Source organism: Heterocephalus glaber, unplaced genomic scaffold, assembly GCF_053883595.1.
Source record: "Heterocephalus glaber isolate CG9 unplaced genomic scaffold, H.glaber_assembly_v1.0 deba00001673, whole genome shotgun sequence".
Classification (NCBI taxonomy): Eukaryota; Metazoa; Chordata; class Mammalia; order Rodentia; family Bathyergidae; genus Heterocephalus; species Heterocephalus glaber.
Window position 1 is genome coordinate 9,485,697 of NW_028258410.1, and position 23,387 is coordinate 9,509,083.

General features: G+C 53.7%; 1 protein-coding gene across 1 annotated transcript in view; it reads right to left on the reverse strand.

Annotated features, from left to right (window-relative positions):
- Cdh4 (cadherin 4) overlaps positions 1 to 19,015 on the reverse strand; it is a 526,919-nt gene extending 507,904 nt beyond the window's left edge. Inside the window, exons 1-2 of the mRNA XM_004840986.3 lie at positions 18,876 to 19,015; positions 16,833 to 16,944 (exon numbers count right to left, since the gene is read on the reverse strand). Of these exons, the coding sequence (XP_004841043.1) occupies positions 16,833 to 16,944; positions 18,876 to 18,932 (169 nt within the window). The 5' untranslated portion in view covers positions 18,933 to 19,015. The remainder of the gene's footprint in view (positions 1 to 16,832; positions 16,945 to 18,875) is intronic.
- Positions 19,016 to 23,387: the final 4,372 nt, after the last annotated feature.

A 23,387-nucleotide genomic window follows, 5' to 3' on the forward strand; every position in this document is an offset into this window, starting at 1 on the left:
ACAGATGCTGAGGTGGTACATGTAGGTGGGAGACAGATGTCAGACTTCCCCTAAGTGAACTCACATTTCTATGGGGTCATTCCAACCACCCCAGAAGAAAAACTAGCAAGGAAGAACATACAATTCTCAAAGGAAAAGTAGGAGAGAGCAAAGCAGATTTTTTTAAATGTTCCACCTTGTCGCTAATAATGCCAAAGGAAGTGATGCCATTTCACACCTATCTGATGGGAAAACATCTCAGAGTGACCAGCCAGCAAGCAGTGGGGACATTCTCACTGGGAAGTAAACTGGCTTCATGTTTTTTAAAAAATCTTTTGGATGCCTGCATCCAGGGGCAAAAAACAAGCTGAGCCTTCAGAGCAGAAGCTCCAAATACTGCTCATCCTGAAAGGATAATGAGAGATGTACAGAGGTTTTCACCAAGGTACCATGCCCAGTAGCAAAGGACTTCCATTCCACCCCAGGACAGCCTGGACCAGAAGGAAAGGGTTCCAAGCTGAGGGCACGACTCTGGCAGGAGTCCCAGGATAAGAACATGTAACAGAAGAAAACGGTACGTTGTTAGGCCAGGAGCTTGCAAGGGGCACAAGCGGGAGTATACATGGCTCACTGGCAGAAGCCAGCACTGGGACTTGCTGGGGTTTTGCTTGAAAAGTTTATTCCAGCATTTCTGTGAAGGGTGGGACTGAAAGCTGAGTGGCCTGTGTGAGACCCTTGCTCAGCCAGGCAGGGAGGACAACACCCCTGCCCATATCCCTCCTATTCCCAGCCCCTACCCAACATGTCAATGTTCCCAGACTAATAAGAGGCTGCAGCAGAGACATGATGAGGCAGCTACCAGGAACAGCAGTCATGAACCATGGGGATTCTCATCCCTAGAAACTAAAGAACAAGAAAAGCTCTCAGAGTGATACAGGTGGGAACCACAACCAGCTCATGTTCACCCCTTAGCTCTTACTTAGCAAGCTCATTCTATTTTGGACCCCAGCACACCACAGCTACCTGTAGCTGCTGACACTAAAACTTGCTATGGCAACAACTCCAAAAATTAATCTCAAATCTACCCAAATAAAAGGATCCTTGCCACAGGACTCAAAAGCCAGCCCCCCACTTAAGAAGAAATGAAGTTTTCCAAACCAGTTCCCTTTGACATAACTAACACCGTCAGCATGTGCATGTGGAAATGCTGTGTGCACTCTTCTCTTCTACCTTGCACTGAGAACATTCTCATCAACAATTATTGTAGATTCTTCAAGAAGACTCTAAAGGGAACCTGAGCTCCTTATCAGGGGGTGACCAGGTCAAGGAAAATGTCTGGTTCCCAAAGCCACACAGTTGGGTGGGCTGTCGCCTGACATCACTCCAGGTATGACAGCAATCCACATCCTCAGCCCATGAATACATCGCTTCAATATCTAGAATGAGGACTTCTATGCCATGGTCAACACCAAAACATCACTACTTTCCTGGGGAGGTGTCTGTCTCAGAGACACAAAGCAGGCAGGTGAATCAATAAAATGTTAACCCAGCAGTTTGATTCCTGTACATTTAAGCACACAGGCACTTTAGACCTTAGCTCCCACAGGTCAATATAATTTTACAGAGGTGCCCAATTCTCAGAAGTGAAACAAAATTGGAAGGCAGCATGACCTGGGGAAGGGCAAGGTGGAAAGAAGGTTAATAAGTCAAACACTTTAAAAATGAAGCAGAAGTCAAGAAGTGGATCTTCTTGGCCCCCAACCCCCAGGTGAGCACCTGCCTAGCTTGCAGATGCCACAAAGAGCTGAACAGCCACTGACTGAATACATTTCACCAAAGGGCAGCAGACATGATTTGACCTAGATTATACACAGGGTAGACACATAAGAGCCCTATTAGGCTTGGCCAGCACCTACCCTGCAGTTCCAAGATGTGAGTGAAGCTGGGAAAGTTGGCCCTCTCTGTACTTCATTAGAATTCTCATGAGCTGTGCCATGCAGAAGGCACAAGGGAAGAGGCTGTCCAGCACTAAGACCCTAATGCAATAATTGTCATTGTTATCCAATTATGTTCTGGATACCTGAAGCTCACACAACCCACAGAGGGGCAATTCCACCAGACCAAACCCCACTTCTCTTATTTTACTCTTATAAAGGCTTAATAAATAAACCGAGTAAGCCCTAAGACACAAATACAAAATGAAAAATACATCTGGCTTCTCTATCTATACACATTCTTCTTCAATTATCATGCTTACATATTTCCTTGTGCATCAGTTCAACCTCCCTCCACTCCTAGCAGGGAATAAAAGCTCATCTTCGTTCTTTCACAAAGATTGCTTCCTAGGAAGGAGGTTTCAGTGTGGGTACACCAAGGCATCTGTCACTCTTCAGCTCCACTGTGTGCACCTTCTCCAGTACCTCTCATTGTAATCTGCCATGCATACACATGAACACACATATGCAAAATTATGATTTGGGCAGACATTGAGGAGAACATACAAAATATATCATTACACATTTTAATAACATGAGACAACAGAGGTGGAAATAATTAATTTTACTTAGCTCAGGCAAGACAGAAAGGAGAAGACAGCAAGAGAGAGCTCAATGAGAAATGGCATTTGAATTAAAAGGCCCTGGATGATAGTGACAAGCAGAGGGATAACCAAAATAAAGGAACGGAACAGGCATGTTAGTCTGTCTCTGCTATGACCAAATATCTGACAACCTAAAGGAGGAAAGATTTATTTTGGCTCATGTTTTCAGTCAATGGTCAGCTTGTTCTATTGCCTTAGGTTTTTGGGGAGGCAGAAATAGCATGAGAGAAGCACATGGTATAAAAAAGCTGCTCACCTGATGACAGCCAGGAAGGAGAAAAGGGGAGAAAAGGAAAGAGGGAGAGAGGGCACCAATGATTAAGGTTGAGGTGTCAGGGACAAGATACAGACTTCAAGGTCATGTACCCATGATTGAGTCCCTTTCGCTAGTCCTCATTTCCTGTTTCCATCACCTCCCAATAATGCCAACAAATTATGATCTCTAATTTCTTAGAGCTCTCATAATCCAATCACTTTCAGAAGCCTAACCTTTTATCACATGAGAATTTCAGGGGAATTTTAGAGTCGAAACCATAATAGCAGGGCAGAGCTAGCAAGTTCTAGCTGCCTCTGCAGGTAGTTTGGTGTTGGTGCCTAGAAGAGAGTGGGCGTGGCAGGGGGAGAAAGGGAAGGACCATTGTGTGGAGGGCCTAAATGGCACATTTAGGGTTTAATCTGTGGGAAGCAAGGACCTTTGATGGTGTCAGAGAGTCTAAGGCTCTCTATGATCCCCAGATTAATGGGTCAATGACGGCTATGGCAACTCTGGCAGCTAGGAATCCCAAGATGCACAATATCTATAAAGCAAATATAAATGACAACAGCAAAGTGGACAATGTGGTTTACTAATGAAAGTGTGGCATCTCGCTGGCTTCATACCTCCCCCTGTACAATACTCTCTGACCTTCTGGTGTCTTAGAGCTGCTATGATCAACCAATGGACTTAAGCCTCTATTGTCTAGCACCATCTGGGCCTCCACTGATGTCCATCGCATCAAAACAGCTAACTTGGCCACAAAGCAAACAGCAATGCCAGTGATAGAGTCACAGAACATGAGCTCCAGAAGTGAATGAGACTGCTAAGCACAGCCCTATAATTTTCCTGGAGGAGGTAAGGGACAGCAGGAACATGGAATAGCCCTTATTCACTAATTCAATGAAGCTCCTAATTTCCTCTTCTGCCAAGCCCAGGTGACCACCATGACTAATGCTTTGATAAAAAAATGCCCACCACAGGTCAAGCTACATACACCGAGTCAAACCAACTACATCTAAGTTCAAAGCTAAAGACTGCTGGAAAGCTAAGAAACAAAACCTCTTCAGGCGTGCTTTGCCCTAAAGTGCAGACATGATCTTAGGTTCTAGGGTTTAAGTATTCCAACAGAAATGAGACTTTAATTTATGCTGGGAAAATAAAAATAGATTAATAAGATCCAAGTCAAGCTGTTAGAAGAGGTTTTTCTTTGCCAAAAGACAGGCACTGTGAGTTTCCCTAAACAGGTTATCATTTTAACACTGTAAAGCACTACACTTATTTTTTAAATAGCAAAACTACAATTATCTCCACATGTCCCATATCGCCACTCTGCAGTGTTCCAGCATAACGAACCGACTATCAGTGATACAGGCGGGATGACAGTGTCTGTTCCATGCCAGACGGCCAGCCTTATCAAAATCCAACTGCACTAATCCTTTTTCTTACATTGAAAATCAAATAACTTCCCAGAGTGAGGCCATAGTCTCACCAAGAGCAGTTCCACTGGGAGACAGCAAGTTGAGATTAACAGTGCACTAGGTTAGGAAATAAATAGATAAGCGTTTGGTTCCAATCTTACTGGTGCACAGAACGAGGACTCCTTCAGAAATGCACAGACAAGGGTTCTGAATTGTGCATGGTCCTACCACTGGCATTTGCCACGCCTGAGGGCGACTGAGAACATCTGCAATAAACAATGCACTCATTGAAGATGCCATTTTCTAACAATAAAAGTTTGACCTGCATGGCATTTAAGCAGAAGGAAATAATATTATGTAAACCCTGATAAGGGAGAAATGCAGTAAGAGGATCCTAGATAACCACATGAATGGGATGCTTTTCTGATAGAATGAGCACGTTTCAAAGTGAGAAAACAATGTGATTTTCTTCTTGGCAGGGAGAAGCAGATAGACAGAGGATGGTCTGGGGCTCCCTGATCTCAAGCAGCCCCTCAGCTCCCTGGGGGCCAGAGGAAGTGATTAATTAGTGCCTCCTTGAAGCCACAACCTTAGAAAGCTGTCGGGGGACTTATTATGTGCATGTCAGAAAATGATATCCTTCCAGAAACCTTTTTTTTGGAACTGCACAATGGGGCACATCTCTGACAATCCTGAGCACCAGCAGGCTGGAGCCTTAGGGCTGCCAAGAGGACCCAGTTCCACTGTAAAAAAGACTTTCTTTCGGGGGCTTCTTTTGTGCACAGAGAAACTCCATTAATGACACAATTTTAAGTGAAATAAGGAAGCCACAGAGAACAAGAGCAGCATCGTGCTGCCAGACTGCTCTCACTGGCCATTCCCCACCAGCTAGCTCCCCTTCCCGCCCTACCCATCCAGCTCCTGGCTACTTGCTCAAGTGAGCTGCCTTATTTGAACATAGCACATGCAAATCCCAGTGAGCCAGTCCCATTCCCCACCCCGTCCCAGAAAGAAACCTTTGCGTGACGAGGGGAGAACTTATCCACACTTCATTTTTACATTTCAATTGTGAAAAGGCAAAACCATGATCCTCTTACACTGTGACAGAATCATCTCATTAGTGGCACCTTTCTCGTGTTCTGGAGAGAAGGTACAACCTTCAGGTTGATAGTGCTGAAAAATCAAATTCTCTCACCTTCATGCAGCCTCATGCTCTGCGTGAGGATGGGGGTGAGGGCCACTCATGCATCGTCTGGTGAATATGGGAGCCTGTCAGAGTTTAAACACAGAGATGTGGACTGCTAGGCTGCATCCTCATATGCCCAGACAGCAGAACCATGGCCTGTGGCTCCACACCAGCCTGCAGGGCAGTTTAATCCTGCTCACAAAGAACTTACAGAGAGCCCACTGGCCCCTCAGTTGTGCTGATCCAGCAAGCTGGATGCAGAAGGCTGTTCTCTATCACTGAGGGAGGAGGAGCTTCCTTGTAAATGGCTCGGTTTAATACATGGAAGATGCTGGACCCAGAGAGTGTGAGGAAACCAGCACTTGGCCAGCAATTATTTCTCCAAACCAGGCTTTCCATGTGTCCCGAAGCTGCACAGGCCTTTGCTCTTCCCACTCCAGCCTGCATCCCAGGTGGAGCAGACAAGAATGTGGGCTGTGAAAGTAGAGATGCCGAGATCAGCGTCCTTACACTCCCAGCTGCCAGTTCTCCCTGTAAGACCCCAAAAAGCTCTGGAGGCTCTGCACACAGGAAGTTCAATGCAGAACGCGTCGATGATCCAACTCTCTTGCACAGGCTGCAACCAAAGCGGTCACTGCCATCATCTTTAAAACCCAGCACATTGAGGGAATTTGGACTCACAGTACTTAATAACTTTCCTGTAAGGCCATACCACAGATTCATGGGGATGGTCTGGGTTTATCAGGGTGACCACAATAAAATGCACCTGCAGTTGCCAGAAACACGGATCCAGAGAATCTGTCAAGTGTTTGAACAAGAAATGCCCCAGAGAAGGCCCTCACCACCCTGGACAGGCCTCTGCCCCACCCAGCGTCATCCCTCAGCCGCAGAAAAGACACTCAAGACCCACACCCCACCCTATGCTCAAAAGACACCAGACTTCACAGTGGATTTCAGAGGCCCCTATAATTTTGGCAGCATGACATTTTAGGTCTTATAAGCTATTTTTATTAGCCAGGATTGTAGAAAATTGACGTTTACCAGCCATTAACCTTTCAAGCATGCAACTCTATTTTTTTCCTCACATGAAAGTATATCTTATATTTCTGTAAGAATCAATCCTTAAGCTGTCCAGCTCCTTTAAGGAAAAAAATTCATTGTGAAGCTACCTCTCTCTCATCAAGAAAATATAAGTTCTATAATTTTACAGACTTTGATCATAATTTTATAGCCTTCAGCCTTGCACTGGAATTCTGTTTTTATCTTAAAATATAAGAACCAGATAAGACAAGTTGTATAATCCCTTCTTTGTATCTGAGGGAAGATGGGAAAGAATAAGATAACTTAAGAAAAAAATGCCTCTCTACAGTCAGCATGCAATCGGGCTCTCTTTGGAATAACTTGCTTCTAACCCCATTGGTTCACTGGCACTCGAGCATTAACTATGATATGACATAATCCAATTGTACCAATCCCCTATTAATAAATAACGACAGTGAGTAACTTATGTTCATGTGCTCTCCTCCCTCCCAAGAGTCTATGGAGCTTTAAATAAGTCACTCCATAATTTATTTATTCAATTTTAAAAACATGCCTTTTGCCAAAAGGTCTCTGGCCACACATCAGAATGTAAAGGGCAATAAGGGAAAAGTCCCAAACAAAACCATAAAAACTCACCGAATGAAGCCTCCCTCTAATGGAAAAATTACTGCCTCAAAGGTCAGCTCATCCTCTCCACATTTCGGGGAGCAGATGCAGGAGTGGGATTCCGGGGGGTCTGACGTTGTCCACAGACAATTAGGCGGCAGGGGAATGAAAGTGCCCAAGTCCCTTGGTGTCCCTTCCTGCTCCAGGAAGGGGGTGAATTCCTCAGGAAAGTGGGGATGGCTAGGGAATTCAGGAATGTAGTGCGCTTCCAGACCCCGCTTCCTGCCAGCAGCTCTGAAGACTGCGGCGGGGGGTTCACTGTCCCCAAGTTTCGGGTAGGAGAAACGGGGTGGGGGGGGCTGGCCCCACAGGACTCAGAGGAGTCGGGGGCACAGTGTCGGCCTGGTGGGGCCCACACAGGGCTCTGTGTTTCCAGGAATAAACCCAGTGACGGAGAAAGCCAGCAAAGCTCTGTTCTTCCTCGCGCCCAGCCCCTCGCAACACGTGTGCAGGCAGGATCATGCCCCAGATGCTCACCCCAACAGGAACAGGGATCAAGACCTCATCCTACGAAAGGTGGCACAGATCACAGAGCAAGAGGTGCCTGGGACACACACTGCTGACAGCACTGGAACTAGAGCTGATCAGACAATGGATCACAGCCCGCGCAGGGCGAGCCAGTTCCACAGCAACACCGGGCACGAGAGCAGAGGCCTGGCCTCTTGGCAGAGGGCTCCCTCAACCCCAGCCTGCACAGGGCCGCAGTGGCAAGTGGAGCAGGCAACCCACACCGCCACTTGTCAGCATCCCATGCCTTGTCAAACACACCCCCCACCACCCGTGGTTGTGCAGAGCCTGATGGTACAGGTGGGACCTGCCCCAGCACCCAGCACGGGAGCCCTGGGCCCACAGACCGGGATGACAGGACAACTGTGCTGTCTACGGCTGGGGCCATGCCCGGGACAGTGACGGGGCTCCCACAGGGCTCCCACAGATGGAGGCTGATGCTCACCACAGGTGTCCACAGGATGCAGCAGATCATATTTACAGTCCTCAGTGACCAAACGCTGACGGGTGGCCCTGACAGTGAACTGCCAGCACCTCCGTAAATAAAGGAGAAGGGAGAGAACAGGGGCATTTCCCCTCACGTCCTTGCCGACGCATGCCACGCTGGCCGCCAGGAAAAGGCCTGGCACAGCTGGCCATCCGTGCCCAGGGGTCAGCCTCCCCCAGCAGGCCCTCCCCGCTCCACCCTGCTGCCCAGCTTTGCCTCTGGGTTCTGGCTGAGCTGCTCTGGGCCACTAGTAGGAAAATGTCACCCGTGGCTAGGTGACAATCTCAGAAGCTCCGCTTTGGCTCCAAGGTGGAGAAGCAGTGGTCCCAAGACAGCCTGGCATCTGGCTTCAGCCATCATTCTCTGCATGAGCCAGGCCCATTCCACTCTGCACCACTTGGGATGTTCACTGCAATCCAGAGAGACAGGAGAGCCCAGTGGCCTGAGCTCAGCCTCCACACCTGAGTAAGACCTGGGGCTGTGTCACAGCCACCTACGGCTCCCTTGTCCACCGTGGACCAGGCATAGTGCGGAGCTGCCCCCACTGCAGCACAAGCAGCAAAAACAACAAAGATGAAGCCCTCCGAATCCAGGCTAGCAGCTGCCCCGAGTCACAGGGCTACTCCTCTGCCTCCAGGGCAGCAGAGTGGCTGGGCAGAAAAAGCGCGGCTGCCTGAAACACATGAAACAAGACATCGCAGCCAGAAATAATGCCTTTTTGCATTTCCACAGGAAAGCAGTTTTGGGGAGAGAAGAGGCATGTTCTATAATTGCTTCCTCCCAAGTGCTCCACATCTCATCAGCAGAGGGAGTGTGCCGTCCCTCTGCCTCCGCTGAACAATCCACTCCCAGAGGCAGTCCTGAGATTAGCCAGATATTTACAATGTATCCACATGGAATCAACTGAGCCATAATCCTTGTTAAGGTTCCATTTGAGAGAGAGGGGTAATGGGAGGAGAACAAATGCTCCGTATGCATTTTAATTCCAATGAAACTGCTCTGTGTCACACTTCATAGTGTAAAATACGCTATTATGACACTAAAGTGCCTCATTTATGTTTCAGCAAGATTGAGCATAGGGCACTGTCTCAGCTGCCCACCTGTGCTGCACATCAGGATGCCAGATACCACTGCAGCTGCCCAGGATGTCGACCCGACCCTTGGAAATCTGAAGTGAAAACCTCCTGAAGCCGGAAGCCCTCAGGCTTTCATGAATACCAGATTCCCCTGGGAGATGGATTAACAGGAAGATTCCCGGGCCACATCTCCCAAATTTCCAATTCAATGGGTGGATTAGTTCCCCATGGCTGCCATACCGAGTGACCACAAACCAGGTGGGTTAAGATAACAGGAATTTGTTCTACTGCAGTTCTAGAGACAGAAATCTGCAATCGAGGGGTCATGGACAGTGCTCCCTTCACAGTCTTTGGAAGAAAATCCTTCCTGCCTCTTCCAGCGTCCTGTGACTCTAAGTGTTCCTTGGTTTGTACCACATCAGCCCAGTCTCTGCGTCCACCTTCACATGGCCTCCGCTGTGCCCACGCTTCCTCTTCTGACTTGCACGGAAAGTCATCACTGGATTTAGGACACACCCCCTAACCAAGGATGTCTCATCTCGCAGTTCTTGAATTCATCTGCAAAGACCCTTTCTCTGAATGACTCATCCCGAGGTTTGGGGTAGAGGTGTCTTTTGGGCTCGTTGGCCTCACTGCAGTAAATGTGGGACAGGATCCAGCAGCCTGGCAAGTTTAGCAAGCATCCCAGCCAGGCAGTTGCTGGACCAGAGCAGGCACCCTACCTCTCTGTCCTGGAGAAAGGAGGGCCAAGGCCCGAGGAAGGGAGGGTGCTCACTGAGCTGCCTCTCCTCCCAGCCAGTGCTCTCTCCCTGTCCTCCCTGTGGTGGGCCCCAGCCCCTGTCCTTCTGAGGCAGAGGCCAGGCCTTCACCCCAGCAAACTTGCACAGCAGGGCTCCTGCTGGGCTTCCAAGCAGGTCAGCATGGATGGTACCAAGCTTATATCCGGGCACCAAAACCAATGGCTAAGCGAGACACGTGACACTTTTCCAACTCAGACACACAGACACAGATGCAAACCCCGGAAATGATCTGGAGCCAAGTCCTCCTCTTCTGAATGCAGAGACAAAAGCAGCTAGGTCCTCCTTCCATGCAGACCCCAGTCTAGAACCGGAAGTTAGCTAAATCAGGCTCCAAACAGAAAGTGCACCACTCCACTCAACTCTACACCTGGGCAGGGCCAGTGCGCTCCCTGGCGGGGAGGTGCCCACTCCACCACAGGGACATCTGCCCGTGAGCCCCAGGCCGAGGGTGTTCATGTCCTGGAAGCTCACCTTAATCCCTCCTCAAGCTTCATGCTGTCAACGGGAAAACACAGCAAGTCCAAACAGGGCCAAGCTAGCAGCAGCCAGACTGGGAGCCAGCCTGGGCTTGCAGTATAGTCACCCTGCAGTCCCTCCCGGGGCAACCCCCTCTCAGACAGGAGGCGGCTGTAACTGTAGACTCTGGATAAAGCAGTGCCCCGCTCGGTGGTGAGCTCCGAAAGGTAGGCATTGTTGAAGCTCTCCGTTCAGAGGGCCGAGGGCCCTGGAACCATGAACCACACCGCATAGCATGCATACACAGGTGCTCTGTAAGAGGCACCCAAAGAGGAACAACCGTGCCCTTATGGTCTAGCTGTGAAGTGAACCCTAAAGTCCCCCAATGTGAGAACACTCGCAGGTGGGGACTGCAGAGCTGACGGGATCGTGAGGGTGCTGACCTCATCCACACAGGAATCAGCTGACTGGGCCGTCGGAAGCTGGGGCCCAGCTGCAGGATGCAGGGGACTCCGGAGCAGGTGCAGCTCTGGGGAGCGGATCTTTCCTCTCCTGTCTCTTGGCTCCCGACAGCCGGCAGCCTTCTGCCATTCCCCTCTGCCATGCTTCCTCCTTGGAGCCCACAGACCATGGACTGAAGCCTCTGGAACCACTGCACATGTCAGGGATTTTGTCCCAGCAACACAAATCACACTTTTGAGATTAAAAAACAAATCCATAATGACCCTGTAAGGTAGAATTAGCAAATCACTATTCCTGAAACACATGCACGCTCCCTGGGCTCACCCCTCCATCAGACAGGCAAGTGGTCAGAGGAACAGCAGCTCCCCACAGAGGGCCACGTCCCAGCTCCAGAATCTGGGAACATGTTACTTCATGTGGCCAGAGGGACTCTGTAGATGTGACTAAATGCAGGGCCTGGAAAGGAGAGTTCCTTGATTCTCCCAGCAGGCCCAGCACTATCACCAGTATTCTTGACAGCGGAGGAGGAAAGCAGAAAGGACAGACAGAGGGAGAGGGTGAGGCACTATGCAGAGGAGAAGGGAGATGCGGCACTCATGGCCTCAATACGGAGGATGGGGCCCTGAGCCAAGGGCTGCAGGTGGCCTCGGCACCGGAACAGGCAGGAAGCAGAGTCTCTCCCCTGGAGCCCGCAGGGGCCAGCCCTGCACACACAGCATCCTGATCTCAGCCCAGCAAGGCCCATCTCTAGCCCTTGTCACCCAGGCTGTGAGACAACAGATCTGTGCTTCGGTGGCTGACACAATCTGTAAACTAAGCAAGTTCCTCCTGGTGAAGGCAGGGGGAGACAGAGGTGTCCAGATTAAGTCTCTGTATGTGACCCCTGGCCCTGTGCATGCTTTCTAACCGCTCTCACCCTGCAGGTACAGCACAAGCATCAGAGAAAAATGACACAGTGGCATGTGGTGAGTTCCCCAAACCCCAGCTGCTTCCAATCTCCCTGGGCCCCGACGGGGAGTTGGAAGGAAATAGACTCTGAAGGGACAAAGAAGTCAAAGGCAATCAAGTGGGGCCTGTGTATTGTTCTCCTCTGATTAAGAAGCCTGAGAAGGCCCCCTGCCCAGAGGAACCAACCTGAGGCTGTACCGGAGGCTGCCAGGAGAGGGCAGCCCAGAGCTCGGGCAAAAAAAAAAAAAGACAGCAAAACTATGATCCTTTTGACAAAAAGCAAACAATTTTAGCAGTTCAGTTTGCAACGAACCATTGTGCTCCTCTGGGGTTTAAAGGAGCAGCAACTGCCATGAGGTTTCACAGAGCACACTCCGGAGAACTTTATCGTCCTCGATGGAAGGAAACTTCACTCAGCTTACGGTATTTTTTACAGTGGAATCCACTCGGAGGAAAAATTGCTCTTTCAAAAAGTCAAAATAATAGGCACGTTCTTTGCAAAGATGAATGCGAGCTTGCTCTCTCTCGGTTCATGATTAGTTCTGGCATTTACCTAACCATATTTCAGAAAAAAAGGGGAGCGGGTGGTAGGGAAGAGGGAGGAAAGCAGGAGGGAAGAAAGAATACAGGACAGAGGAGAGAGCTTCTCTTAATTTTAGCCCACATCCATTTGCCACCCAAGGGAATTCATAAAATTTCTACACTTTGAAATCAATATCATGAAGCAAATACTAGAGCTAACTGCATACCAAATACACTTTATTTAAACTGTACTATGAATTTCATTGTAACTTAAAAAGAAAAAACACTGAAGGGTAGAATTAGAAAATCACTATTTCTGAAACAAAGAATGTGTTGGTCTTGGCAGCTGATACAGAAATCCCAGTGGCGCTCAGTACAGAGTGGAGCGGTCCTGTGCCTCAGACAGTCACCATGGAGACAGGGTGGGGACCCAGCAGCCCCAGCCTGGACTGAGCACCCCCACCCGGGGCCGAGGAGGAGGAGGAGGAGGAGGAGGAGGAGGTGGAGGAGGAGGTGCCACGCACGCTGGAGACCCCGCCCAGGCAGGGACCTACATGTGTGGACACAGGAGCCCACATCGCAGGGCCTTTCTGCTCACCATGACCCGCTTCCCAACGGGCCAGTGGCTGGCTGTGAATGAGGTTGGGCAGATGCGCTCAGGTTACGGAGCTGGCTGGTCCTTGTGCTGCCCTGCAGCACTGGCACAGTCTGAGGGAGGACCACGAACTCTATCCCGACTGCCCGCTATACAGCCCACGTCTGCAAACTGCTGCCACTGCAGAAGCCGGGTCTCCAACCCCACTGGCTCTGCAAACCTATGGTGCCCGCAGAGTTGGGACCCTTCAGTGGGGCCCTGGGATGGGAGCAGGGCAAGCGAGTTTCTGGCCACTGGCTTCCCTGCAGTTCTCCTGGCCAGGAGGCAGCAGTAGTCTGAATGCTGCATTGTTGCCAATGCATGGCATCTGGATCCCTCCTGACTGCAGGTGGCTTCTGTGCCCTGAATACTGTCCACACCCACATCACAGGAAGACGTGACATAAGTAGGGGCTCGCTGTGAACAAACTGGGGAAAAAGCAAATCGCACACATTCAGGCTGACCTGGAAGCCTTGCTGCTGGCCAGGTCTGGTCCACAGGGCAGGACAGCTTCACGCCCCGCAGGGCTTTTGCGAAGATTAAGTGAGATATCTATCGCATGTGAGGCTGGCTGGGACAACTAAGGTCACATCACAATTACAGTCTCACACCCCTTCACTCCAAGACGCGGTCCCAACACGTATTCCGAGGACACAAAGCCGGCACGGCCTGCCTGGCGCTGGGTATCCTGGGCCTCTGTACCCACGGCACAGGACCAGCTGCCACTTCAGGAGCCGCGCAGCGCGCCGTGTGGGGCACCACCAGGATGCACATCCCCTCGGGCCACGAGGTGCAGGGAGGAGAGGCGGCTGCGGGCAGGAGGTCAGGGCCTGCGGTGTAAATGGCACAGAGAATGACAGGGCTTGGCCCCGATGAGCCTCTATCCAGGGCGGTGATAGAAACGCCGAGAAGTCCTGGGCCGGGCAGCTTTCCCGAGGGACTCTCCCAAGGCTTGCCAGCTGAGCTCTGCTCTCTGTGGTGCCTGAGCTACAGCGACCGCTCCACTCCTCTCCTCTGGTGATGCCCAGACTTCCCCGCGCCCTGAGCAGACTGGGGGCGACCTGAGCCCCCAGGCCCTGAGCCACCACCCTGATGGTTTCCGCTCTGGCTGGGGACAGGGCAGGTCACCGTGCCCTGCGCAGCCTCCTGCCACCTGCTGTTAATTATTAACAGAGCAGAGAAAGGGAAACCAGCTCAGCAGCCACCCAGACCAAAGCGCGGCTTGGAGGATGCCCCACTTCAGCCCAGGAAAGCAGCCTAACAGGCCTCGGGGGTCAGGGCCACGAGTGCCTTACCCTAAAACACAGCCACGGCCAGGAGCTGCGCGGCTACATCCACACTCGCCAGGAGAAGTAGACAGGACGTGCATGCCACAAATCAGCCAAACCAACACCCTGGATTTCATACTCGGAGCCTCTGCTTCTCCAAAGGTCTGCAACGCATAGTATTTGTTACCCTATTGGGGAAAACTATTTTAAGCCTAATTAGCATGAAATTTTTAGAATGCAAATGCTTTTCATTTAGACATAAAACAAAATGCCACGACATTTCTTCCATCCATTTATCATAAACAAGTTAATTACTGCGTAACAAATCGCTCCTGCTGGAATCTGTATGTTGTGGGGCTGCTGGCGAGTTGACTCAGGCAAACAGAAGGGCCACAGAGTGGCCGTTAACGCATAGGCGTCCTCCCAGCGAGCCGGGGACTCGCGAGGCTCTGCTTGTCAAGTTAAGGCTAAGCTCTCTCTGTGGATTAACTCAATTAGAAGCAGTCATTATCTATTTAACTTGATTCCTACCAGAGTAACAGAAACACCGGGCTTCTCACTTGTCTTTAACACAGCCACCCTCGACATGTTCTTGAAGCGGCAGAGTTTTCCACACACACAGAGAAATGTTTGCGTGCCCTGGCTTGAGTGTTTTGCAGCTTTAGCTCTTGCCTCCATATGTGTAAAATTACTTCTAAGACAGAAAAACGTCCTTGCTCCATTCTGAGAGTGTGCGCCTCGGGAAGAGGGAGGGGAGAAAACAAGGACAGGATGGTTCAGGCTGGTGGGGGAGACAGCATGATTTCAGCCCACCCAGCAGACAGGTGGAGAGGACCTGGCTCCCAGACGCTGGGGAGACCCCCAGAGTCTTGCCCTGGGGGAGCCTGGCCAGGTGCAGCCCCACCTCAGGGTGATGCGGCTCTGTCCTCACCACATGACTGCCATGCGGCCCAGCGGCCAGGCCAGCTCCCCACCACACCCGCTAAGAGCCAAGCACACAGCCTGGGTGGGGCCCAGGTGGCTCTCTGCAGTCTCACACCATCTCAGGTAGCATGAGGAGCTGCCGTTCTCCCGATCTCAGAGACATTTTCCCTTCAGGCCCCGAGTGCCAGAAAGGCTCCAAGGTCTGGTCGAAGTTAGTGTCGGGCTCCCAGAGGCCTCGGGGGCAGTTTCAGTACCACAGCTCAGGACCCAGAGAGCAGGGCTGAATCACACTGTCCAGGGACCGGGGCCAGCCACACAGGAGTTGACAGGCAGCCCAGTCTGCTCCACAGGACCTCAGGGCTGCCAGTAAACCAAAGCTCCAGTGACTGACCGCCTGCCTCATCCTCTCCAAAATGACCATGCACAAAAGGAATGGAGCAGTGCTCAAAGGAGCTTCCTCAAGCACACCTGCTGAGTCAGTGCATCAGGAACTGCCTGGAAATTTTTTGCTTTTTCATAATCATCAAGAGTTGACGGCATCATAACTCAGAAAACAAAACTAAAAAAGTAAGAAAAGTTGGATTCGGTACAAAATAAAAATGCTAATTCACATAACAAGGAACAAACAAAATCAACAAGTCCCATCTGGAAGGGTGAGAATCTAGAAAGTCACCCACCGTGTGTGAGAGCTTACACACATGTGTGTGCATGCACACACACACACACACACACACACACACACACACACACACACACAGGAAGTGCTGTCAGCCTTAGAGGGAGAAGTCTCAATTTCCTAGAACACAAAGCTGGGGACAGAGTCAACAGCCTGAGGACAACTTAAGTGAGGAAAATCCAGCTCTGACACTTCATCGAAAATTGGCGACCCCGTTCCGTTCCTGTGCACTCAGCTCAGAGGCTGCCCCTTTGAGGAAACTGAGGCAATGCGGGAAGGGCTCAAGGTGGGACTCTGAAACCCTGGGGAAGCAAGAACTCATTTATTTCTGCTATGCAAATACTGAGTTTAATTAGTTTGTCTTGAAAGGGAAACAGATCGATGTGCAGGGTGATCTACTGTGTGAGCTCTGCAGCTGCCTCCGACTCGCCCGTCAGGACGTGGACAGGATCCTGCAAGCACCACGAAGCTAATTGGTAGTTCCCTCCTGCATGTGTGTTTTCATGTTGTCAGTGGGGCAGTAATGAAAATGAATGCCACATTTGTGAACAGAACGTCTGTGGGCTTATTTACTGCATTTCCAACAACATCGTCTGCTTTATCATGCATTTCAAAGCAGGGATAATTTAAGAATCCAGAATTTCATACATAAAAATACTTGGTAAGAAAGTCTCTCTCTGCACATTATTTGGGTGACGTTACTTCCGAATTCCAATTTGTTGCCCAGGAAATGATTCACCTTTCTCAAAAATGACAGGGATTCTGAATCATTCACCTTGATGCCAAATGTCTCTCAGGTCCACCAAGCTGAACCTCACTGACCTCATGGCCATCACCTTACGGAGAGCCCGCCTGGCCCTGCCTGTCCCAGGCCTCCCCAAGGGATAGTGCACATCAACCCCTCCCTGCTCTTCAAGCCTGCCCTACCTTTGAGGAGCTTCTCTCCCTGCAGAATATTGGGGGAGATTAACGCTGTGTAGTCCTCCTCCGAGAAGCCAGCCTTGCAGGTCTCTCTGGCTGTAAGATCCTCATTATGGGCCTGAGAGCAGAAAGGAGAGAGGTAAAAGAAAAATAAATTCACAAAAATGTAATCCACCCAACCTGCACAGGGGCCTGCTGTTTGCAGGTCTCCAGCAGAGAGAAACGAGGATTAAACCACCGTCTCCACCCAGAGGTGACATCCCGATGCTCTGGCCTCTGGGGATCCTGGTGGCACGGGGAGACTCTCCTGGCACTGGACAGAGCCACGCTGCAGGGCGTGACAGGCCCCTGTCACCTGGCACTGGCACTGGGCAGGGGAAGCAGGGGAAGCAGGGGAGCTGTCCAAAAGGCAGCAGCAGAAGGCTTCGGGTGAGTCCATGAAGCCCGGGGAGGCGGAGCCCAACCCAGTCCAGCTCTGTTCAGAGCCTTCTCTCTTGGTCGCCAGGGCTCTGGGTTTAGGGGAGGTGTTGGAGGCAGGCTGCTCTTGCCCTGCTGTAGGCTGCGTGGTGATGCAGAAGGAAAAGAGAGAAAGAAAGGGGCTTTTCCAGGACTGCTTCAGAGCCGAAGAAGCCAGCTCTGCTGGGCTGCAAGGAGGCAGGTGGCAGGGCTGGCTTCCACCCTCCAGTCCTCCCCTGCCCTCCTCCAGACACTTGTTCCTCCTTCCAGCCCATCTCCAATCCCACTGGGAAGGGCGTGAAGCTTTCTGTCCTGTCCGGGCAGCTCCCTCCTCTGGAAGTCTACAGCCCAAGTGAGACAGGGTGGGCGGCAGGACCTCCCGCCCAGGCTGCAGGGAGCAGGAGAGTCAGCCCTGCTACAGAAGAGGGAGCACAGCGGTGCCGCGCTCCCAGGCGAGAGCGGAGCCCCGGGCGCAGCCGCACCCGCAGTCGTGCTTCCTCCGGCGCCAGAGCAGAACGCGCCGCCCGCCCGCCGCCTGCCGCCCGCCTCCTCCAGCGCGGCGCGCACAGCCAGCCCGCAGCTCCGGCCCAGACACCGCCGGGGTGTGGGAGCTCCACCGGGAGCCAGGGGCAGGCAGGGCGTGGGGTCTTTCCTGGGGAAGAGCTCCAAGCCTCGGCTCGGTTCCTCGGAACAAAGCTTCAGACAGCACTCACAGCCCGAGGGAGGTGGAAGTCGTCCCGGAAAGTTTCAGTCCGCCCGGGCGTGTGCCCAGCGCGGCCTCTCGCGCCCCACGGCCTCGGAGCGGGTCTCTGGCCACCGGCACTTGTTTATTTCCGAGGTTACGACTGCGAGGCCCCGAGGAGGCAGCGAGGCCGATCGGCCACGAGAGGGGGTTCCTGCAACTCCCGCGGCCCTTCCGCCTTCGCCCAGGGCGCCCGGGCAGCCGCGCTCGCCGCCTGCGGGTCCTGCACAGGCAGGCAGAGCGCCCAGGGCTCCGCGGGAGGGAGGCGGGCGCAGGCTCGCTCTCCCGGCCAGGCCTGCCCTGCGCCGCCGGGGCCAGGCTCCCCGCTCTTCTCCAGGTCGCCCGGGCCCCGGACTCGGGCTCCGGCTCGCTCCGAGCACCGGGCGCTGAGGTGCCCAGCGGGACCCCTCCGCCGCCCACCCCGCGCAAGTGCCGCCCGTACGCGCAGGACGGAGGCGGCGCGGGCGGTGGACCCCCGCCCCGGGCCGTGGGACCAGACGAGGCGCTCTCGCCCGGTCCGGCCCGGCCCCCAGGGTCCGCACGCCCGCAGCCCTGGCCCGCAGCGCGCTCGCCAACTCCGGAGCGCGCGGCTCCAGGCGATGGAGGGCGCGCCGGCTCCACCAGTGGGCAGCGGCCCCGGCTCGGCTCGGCTTGGCTCGGCGGCCGGAGGGTGCTCGGCGGCCCCGCGCGGGCGGAGCTCCCGGGCTGCTCGCCGCCGCTCCCGCTCCCAGCCCGGCTCCTGCCGACGCGGGCGGCTTCGAGGAGCGCCGGCGCCGGCTGGACGCAGCGGGCGGCGGCGAGGGCGCCGGAGGAGCCGAGAGAGCCGCCGGCCGCGGGAGGCGAGAACTTACCCGGAGCGCGCCGCAGAGCGAGAGCAGCGCGAGGAGCAGCCCAGAGCTCGCCGTCATCTTCCCGCCGGGCGCCCGCAGCCCGGAGCCCGGCTCCCGCAGCCCGCTCCCCGCCGCCGCCGCCGCCGCCCGCTCCGGGAGCCAGGCCGAGTCCGGCCGGCGGCGCGCTCCTCGGGCCGGGCCGTGCGTCCTCCGGCCTCGCAGCCGCCCGCGCCTCTCTAACGCGCGCGGCAACTGCAGGTGAAGCCGCGCGGCCCCCGCCGAGGCCCCGCCCCGCGGCCCGCGCTGCTCCGCTCGACGCGGGCCTTAAAGGCGCCGCGCCTGCGCCCCCCACTCCTGCAGCCTGGCTGCTGCCCACTGGCGCTCGCCCCGCAGGACGCCTGGGGCCCTTTCGGGCGGAGGCCCAGACCACTTCCTCTGTGGAGGCCAAAGGAGAGGAGGGTACGAACCGAAGAAGATCCCGAGGTCCTTGTCCCAAGCCCGGCATCCCTTTGCATGGAGCGCCTGGCCGCCCAGTGGCCTGAGTCCAACTCCGTTCCAGGGCCCAGAATGGGAGCGGGCGCTTCACTCTGTCCTCTGTGTCCCAGGTGTCTTCTTACTAAATGGCCCACCAGGCCTAGCCGGTGAAGCCCACTGAGGCAGCTTTCGAGCCATGGCCTCCACCCTGAGAGAGCAGCAGAGGACAGGGAAGAGGGGACCGAGCAGTGCTCCTGCCTGCCCGGGCTCGCCCTGGGCCCCAGGATCTGCACGGGGCTGATCCCTGTCCGTGCATCAGAAGGCACTGTTAGGCCCCAGAAGCCAAGAAAGAGGTCAGAGCCCCCAAGACAAGAAGAAACTCCGGACAGGAGGGCTGTGGGGAACACTGGCTCCCAGGGCCAGGCTGGCTCCATTTGCTCTGCTTGGGAGATTTCCAAACGGTGGGACGCTTCCTCAAGGGATCCTCAAGTGACAAATATGCATAGCTCGGAAAGTGAGTAAAGGTTTCTGCATGTTTCCTTTAGCTCGGAGATTTAAAGAAGAGTGGTTGTTTGCTCAGATATTTCAGATTTTCTTTGTCTTGGTTTGGAGGAGCTCGGTATCCAGAATACATTAGTTCCGGTTTCAGAAATGCCAGGAGGGAGAAGAGCAGTGGAGCTGAGCTCCCAGGGTCAGAGTTCACTGGGGCAGGAGAGCAGGGGCACAGGCAGGGGGCCCCTCCCTCCGCCTTGCCTCCTGGCCCTGGCCTTGGGGGAGGTGGCTTGCAGGCTCCCCCTGAGCTACACTTATGGAGGTCAGGTTTGAAACAACCCTGTGCAGAGTGCGCTCTTAGACCAAGGACACAGGCTAGGTCTGTTTTCCCCACCATAGACTCAGAAACGGGACACGAGGTCTTGTCACCCCTCCCTCCCGGGTCTCGTCCTGTTCCCTGCCTGCGGGGAGAAGAGGCTGCCGGTTCTCCTGGTTGATTGTGCCAGGCTTCTCATTGTGTCCAGACTGGCTCACAGGTCCCTGGTAGCCAGTGTGGTTGGTGAACAAGCCCAGCCAGAATCCACACTGGAGGATTCTGTGCCTCAGTCCTGAGCCCGCACCTTTGAGAGATGCACTTCGTCTTGCGCCCTTCTCAGCTGCTTCATCCCTGCCTGGTGGGATCAGAGACTGCCTCGAAATGAAACACCCACCACTAGTGCCACACCTGCGTGCTCAGGAGGCCTGAGCATGATGCAGAGCTTTCCTCACAGGGCCCAGCTTTTGCTGTGTTCCCGGAGGCTGCTTGGGGCGGATGAGCTTTCGAGTTTGGGGAGAAAAATGTGTTTGCAAAGCAGATGGGTCCTCAGTTCCAAACGCTGGGTTCAGTGCATTTCCTAGTTGCCTACAACCACCTGTCTGAGAGTCTTGACCCTACTAAAATGCACTGTGACTCCAGGGAGAGGATATCCTGACAATAACCAGCTCTTACCAGGCACTGTGTGCCAGGCCTGGCTGCAGGAGCGTTGTGTAAATGAACCTGGACTCCTCCTGGCTCCAGGGGGTGGATTTCTTAACATCCCCATTATACAGTCAGACACGGGGCCAGGGGGTGCTGCACATCCGAATTCTAACCCAGTCCCCATCTGGGGCAGGCAGTGTTCCCCAGACTATCCATTCAAGGCAACCTGCTTAGCAGCATCTAACACGGAATAGAGCCTGCATTCTTAGGAAGTGTCGGAAGCGTTGCAGTAACCCATGCGAGTCCAGCAGAGAGCATTGGTTTGTCAGACTTCGTCTGCATGAAGCAGTGAAGGCGCCTGGAAAGGGGGAAATCCGATCTGATGGAAGATACAAAGCAAGGCTTCTCCAAGGATGGAGTCTGCCTGCCACTTAAAGTGTGGTCCCTGGGCCAGCAAAGCCCACAGCTGCAGGAGCGTGTTAAAATGCAGAACCACCCCACTGTAGGGCACCTGCACATTTGCCAGTTTCCTCTGCCACGCCCACTGCTGATGTCCCCACTAAGGAGTAGACTGGCTCATGAAAAATGCAGATCCGCCACTCCTCTGAGACTGTCGGACTTGGAGCCTGGAGGGATGGGACCTGGGGCCCAGATGCTCAGCACCCTCCCCAGCTGATACCCATTCACGGTGGTGTTTGGGACACACACACACACATTTCTTCCTAGGGAACTTGCAGTGCCTGGAGCCTCAAAAATACCGCTTCCTGGGCTCAGCCCTGGGTCTGTGGCATTCGGACCTCCCAGAGGGCGGGGGGCAGAGTCAGCCCTGAGGGAAGAGTCGGAGAAGCACTGGCATAGTCACTGATGAAGGAAGCTCTGGCCCGTCACCTCTGCCAGCATGGGAGGACACAGCAGCCGGAGGGTGGGAACCCTGGCACCTGGATAAAGGGCCCTAGAGAGAAGTGTGCTTTTGTTTCTAAGAGAGATTAAGAGAACGCATTTGGGAGGGTGGCTGTGTGTGACTGTTTCCTCTCAGCACCTGTAAACTGTTGACTGTAATTGGACTACAGATGTTTGCTAAGCTTGACAGACTTCTCCTCTCTGTCTCCCACTTGTTGAGGTGTCTGGGAAGGGGCGCATCTTCAGAAGCAAATCAAATGCTTATATCAAGCCTGCATTCCCCACTGTTGAGCCCCTCTTATTTTTTAGACACTTCACTGATAGACAAAAGGCTGTTCTGTAAAGAAAGCAGGGGAGTGTTAGCAAAAGGTGTGCTTGTAGAATAACATAAGGTCTTTGGGGAAAGTTGAAGATGTTTGAGACACTGTGGAAATGAATGAAAACAGCTCAGGAAAACCTCCCTGCATGAACCGAAAAAAAACAGGCTTAAAGGAAAAAGCAAGAGAGAGATTGAGAGAGGAGGAGGGAGGGAGGAAAGGGAGAGAGAGAGAGGGAGAGAGAGGAGCATGCCTAGAGCTCTGCCTTCAGTTCCCTAGTAACTCTCACCTGCCCAAGCTAGGTCACAGGGAATAAAGGAGAGAAGCACTGTTACCATTAAATCTGCGATTTCACCAACGCCATCTTTCTCCTTCAGCGCTGACTGAAATTCATGGCGAGCCCTACTCGGTCAAAGGCTGTGGGCCTTTATCTCCTGTAACCTTCACACAGGAAGGAGGCGGCCCTTGTTCCGGAGGCAGGAAGCATGTGGACAGTGGACATGCAGGTAGCCTGTCCATGCCTCAGGCCGGAGTGTGGCCACCCAGGCAGTGGCTTCACCTGCAGCAGCCCGGCGTGACTGCCGGGGAAGATGCAAGGTCTGCCCGCCCCCCGCTGACCCCACTTTTCCCTTCCTTTTTGCAGCCTCTTGGTCAGCCCTGGCCTGGCCGGCTGCACAGGCTCTGGGCCTCTGCCCTGAGGTTCCTCTTGTCTGGTCACTGTCAGCCGTCCAGAGACAAGGCCCCTTCCATCCTGCACTGTCCTTTCTCCGGGGCAGAGAATCCTCTTGGGCTGCCCAGGCTTCACACCCACCTCGCTCTCCATGCACTGAAGGTCCTCTCTGGCATCTGGCACCTGTCCCCTTTGCCTGGCTGCAGGCGAGGGCTGCAGCGTGCTCACCCTCCGTGGGGCCCAGATCCGATGCTGTGGGGCAGACAGAGAACAGGAGGGCGACAGTGAGGACCTGGCAACCCTGACTGGGCAGCTATCAAAGCTACCAGGTCTGCAGGAGCAGGCGGGTGCATCCCAGAACACAGGCAGGGTTTTCATCTGTTCTGTTCCTGGCTTTGTTCACTTATTTCCCTTATGCTGTTAGCAAAGCGGGGCTGCACCAGGGGCGGGTCAGAGAGATGCATGTCACAGGGATGCCAGCCACAACACTCCTGTGACCCTGAGTCCCGTCTGCCTTGTCACTTGCTCGAAGCAGCGCAACGCAGCACAAAAGGGGCCAGGACAGGGTCACCAGCCTGGGACCTCGTGTGACTCACCGCACACCTGGTTGTCACAGCCCTCGTCAGCCACGGGAGCTCCCAGGACTGCTTCACCTGGTGCAGCCGTGCCTCTCTTAATTCCCCTCCTGCTGCCAGTACCTTCAGGGTGGGCCTGAGAATTGA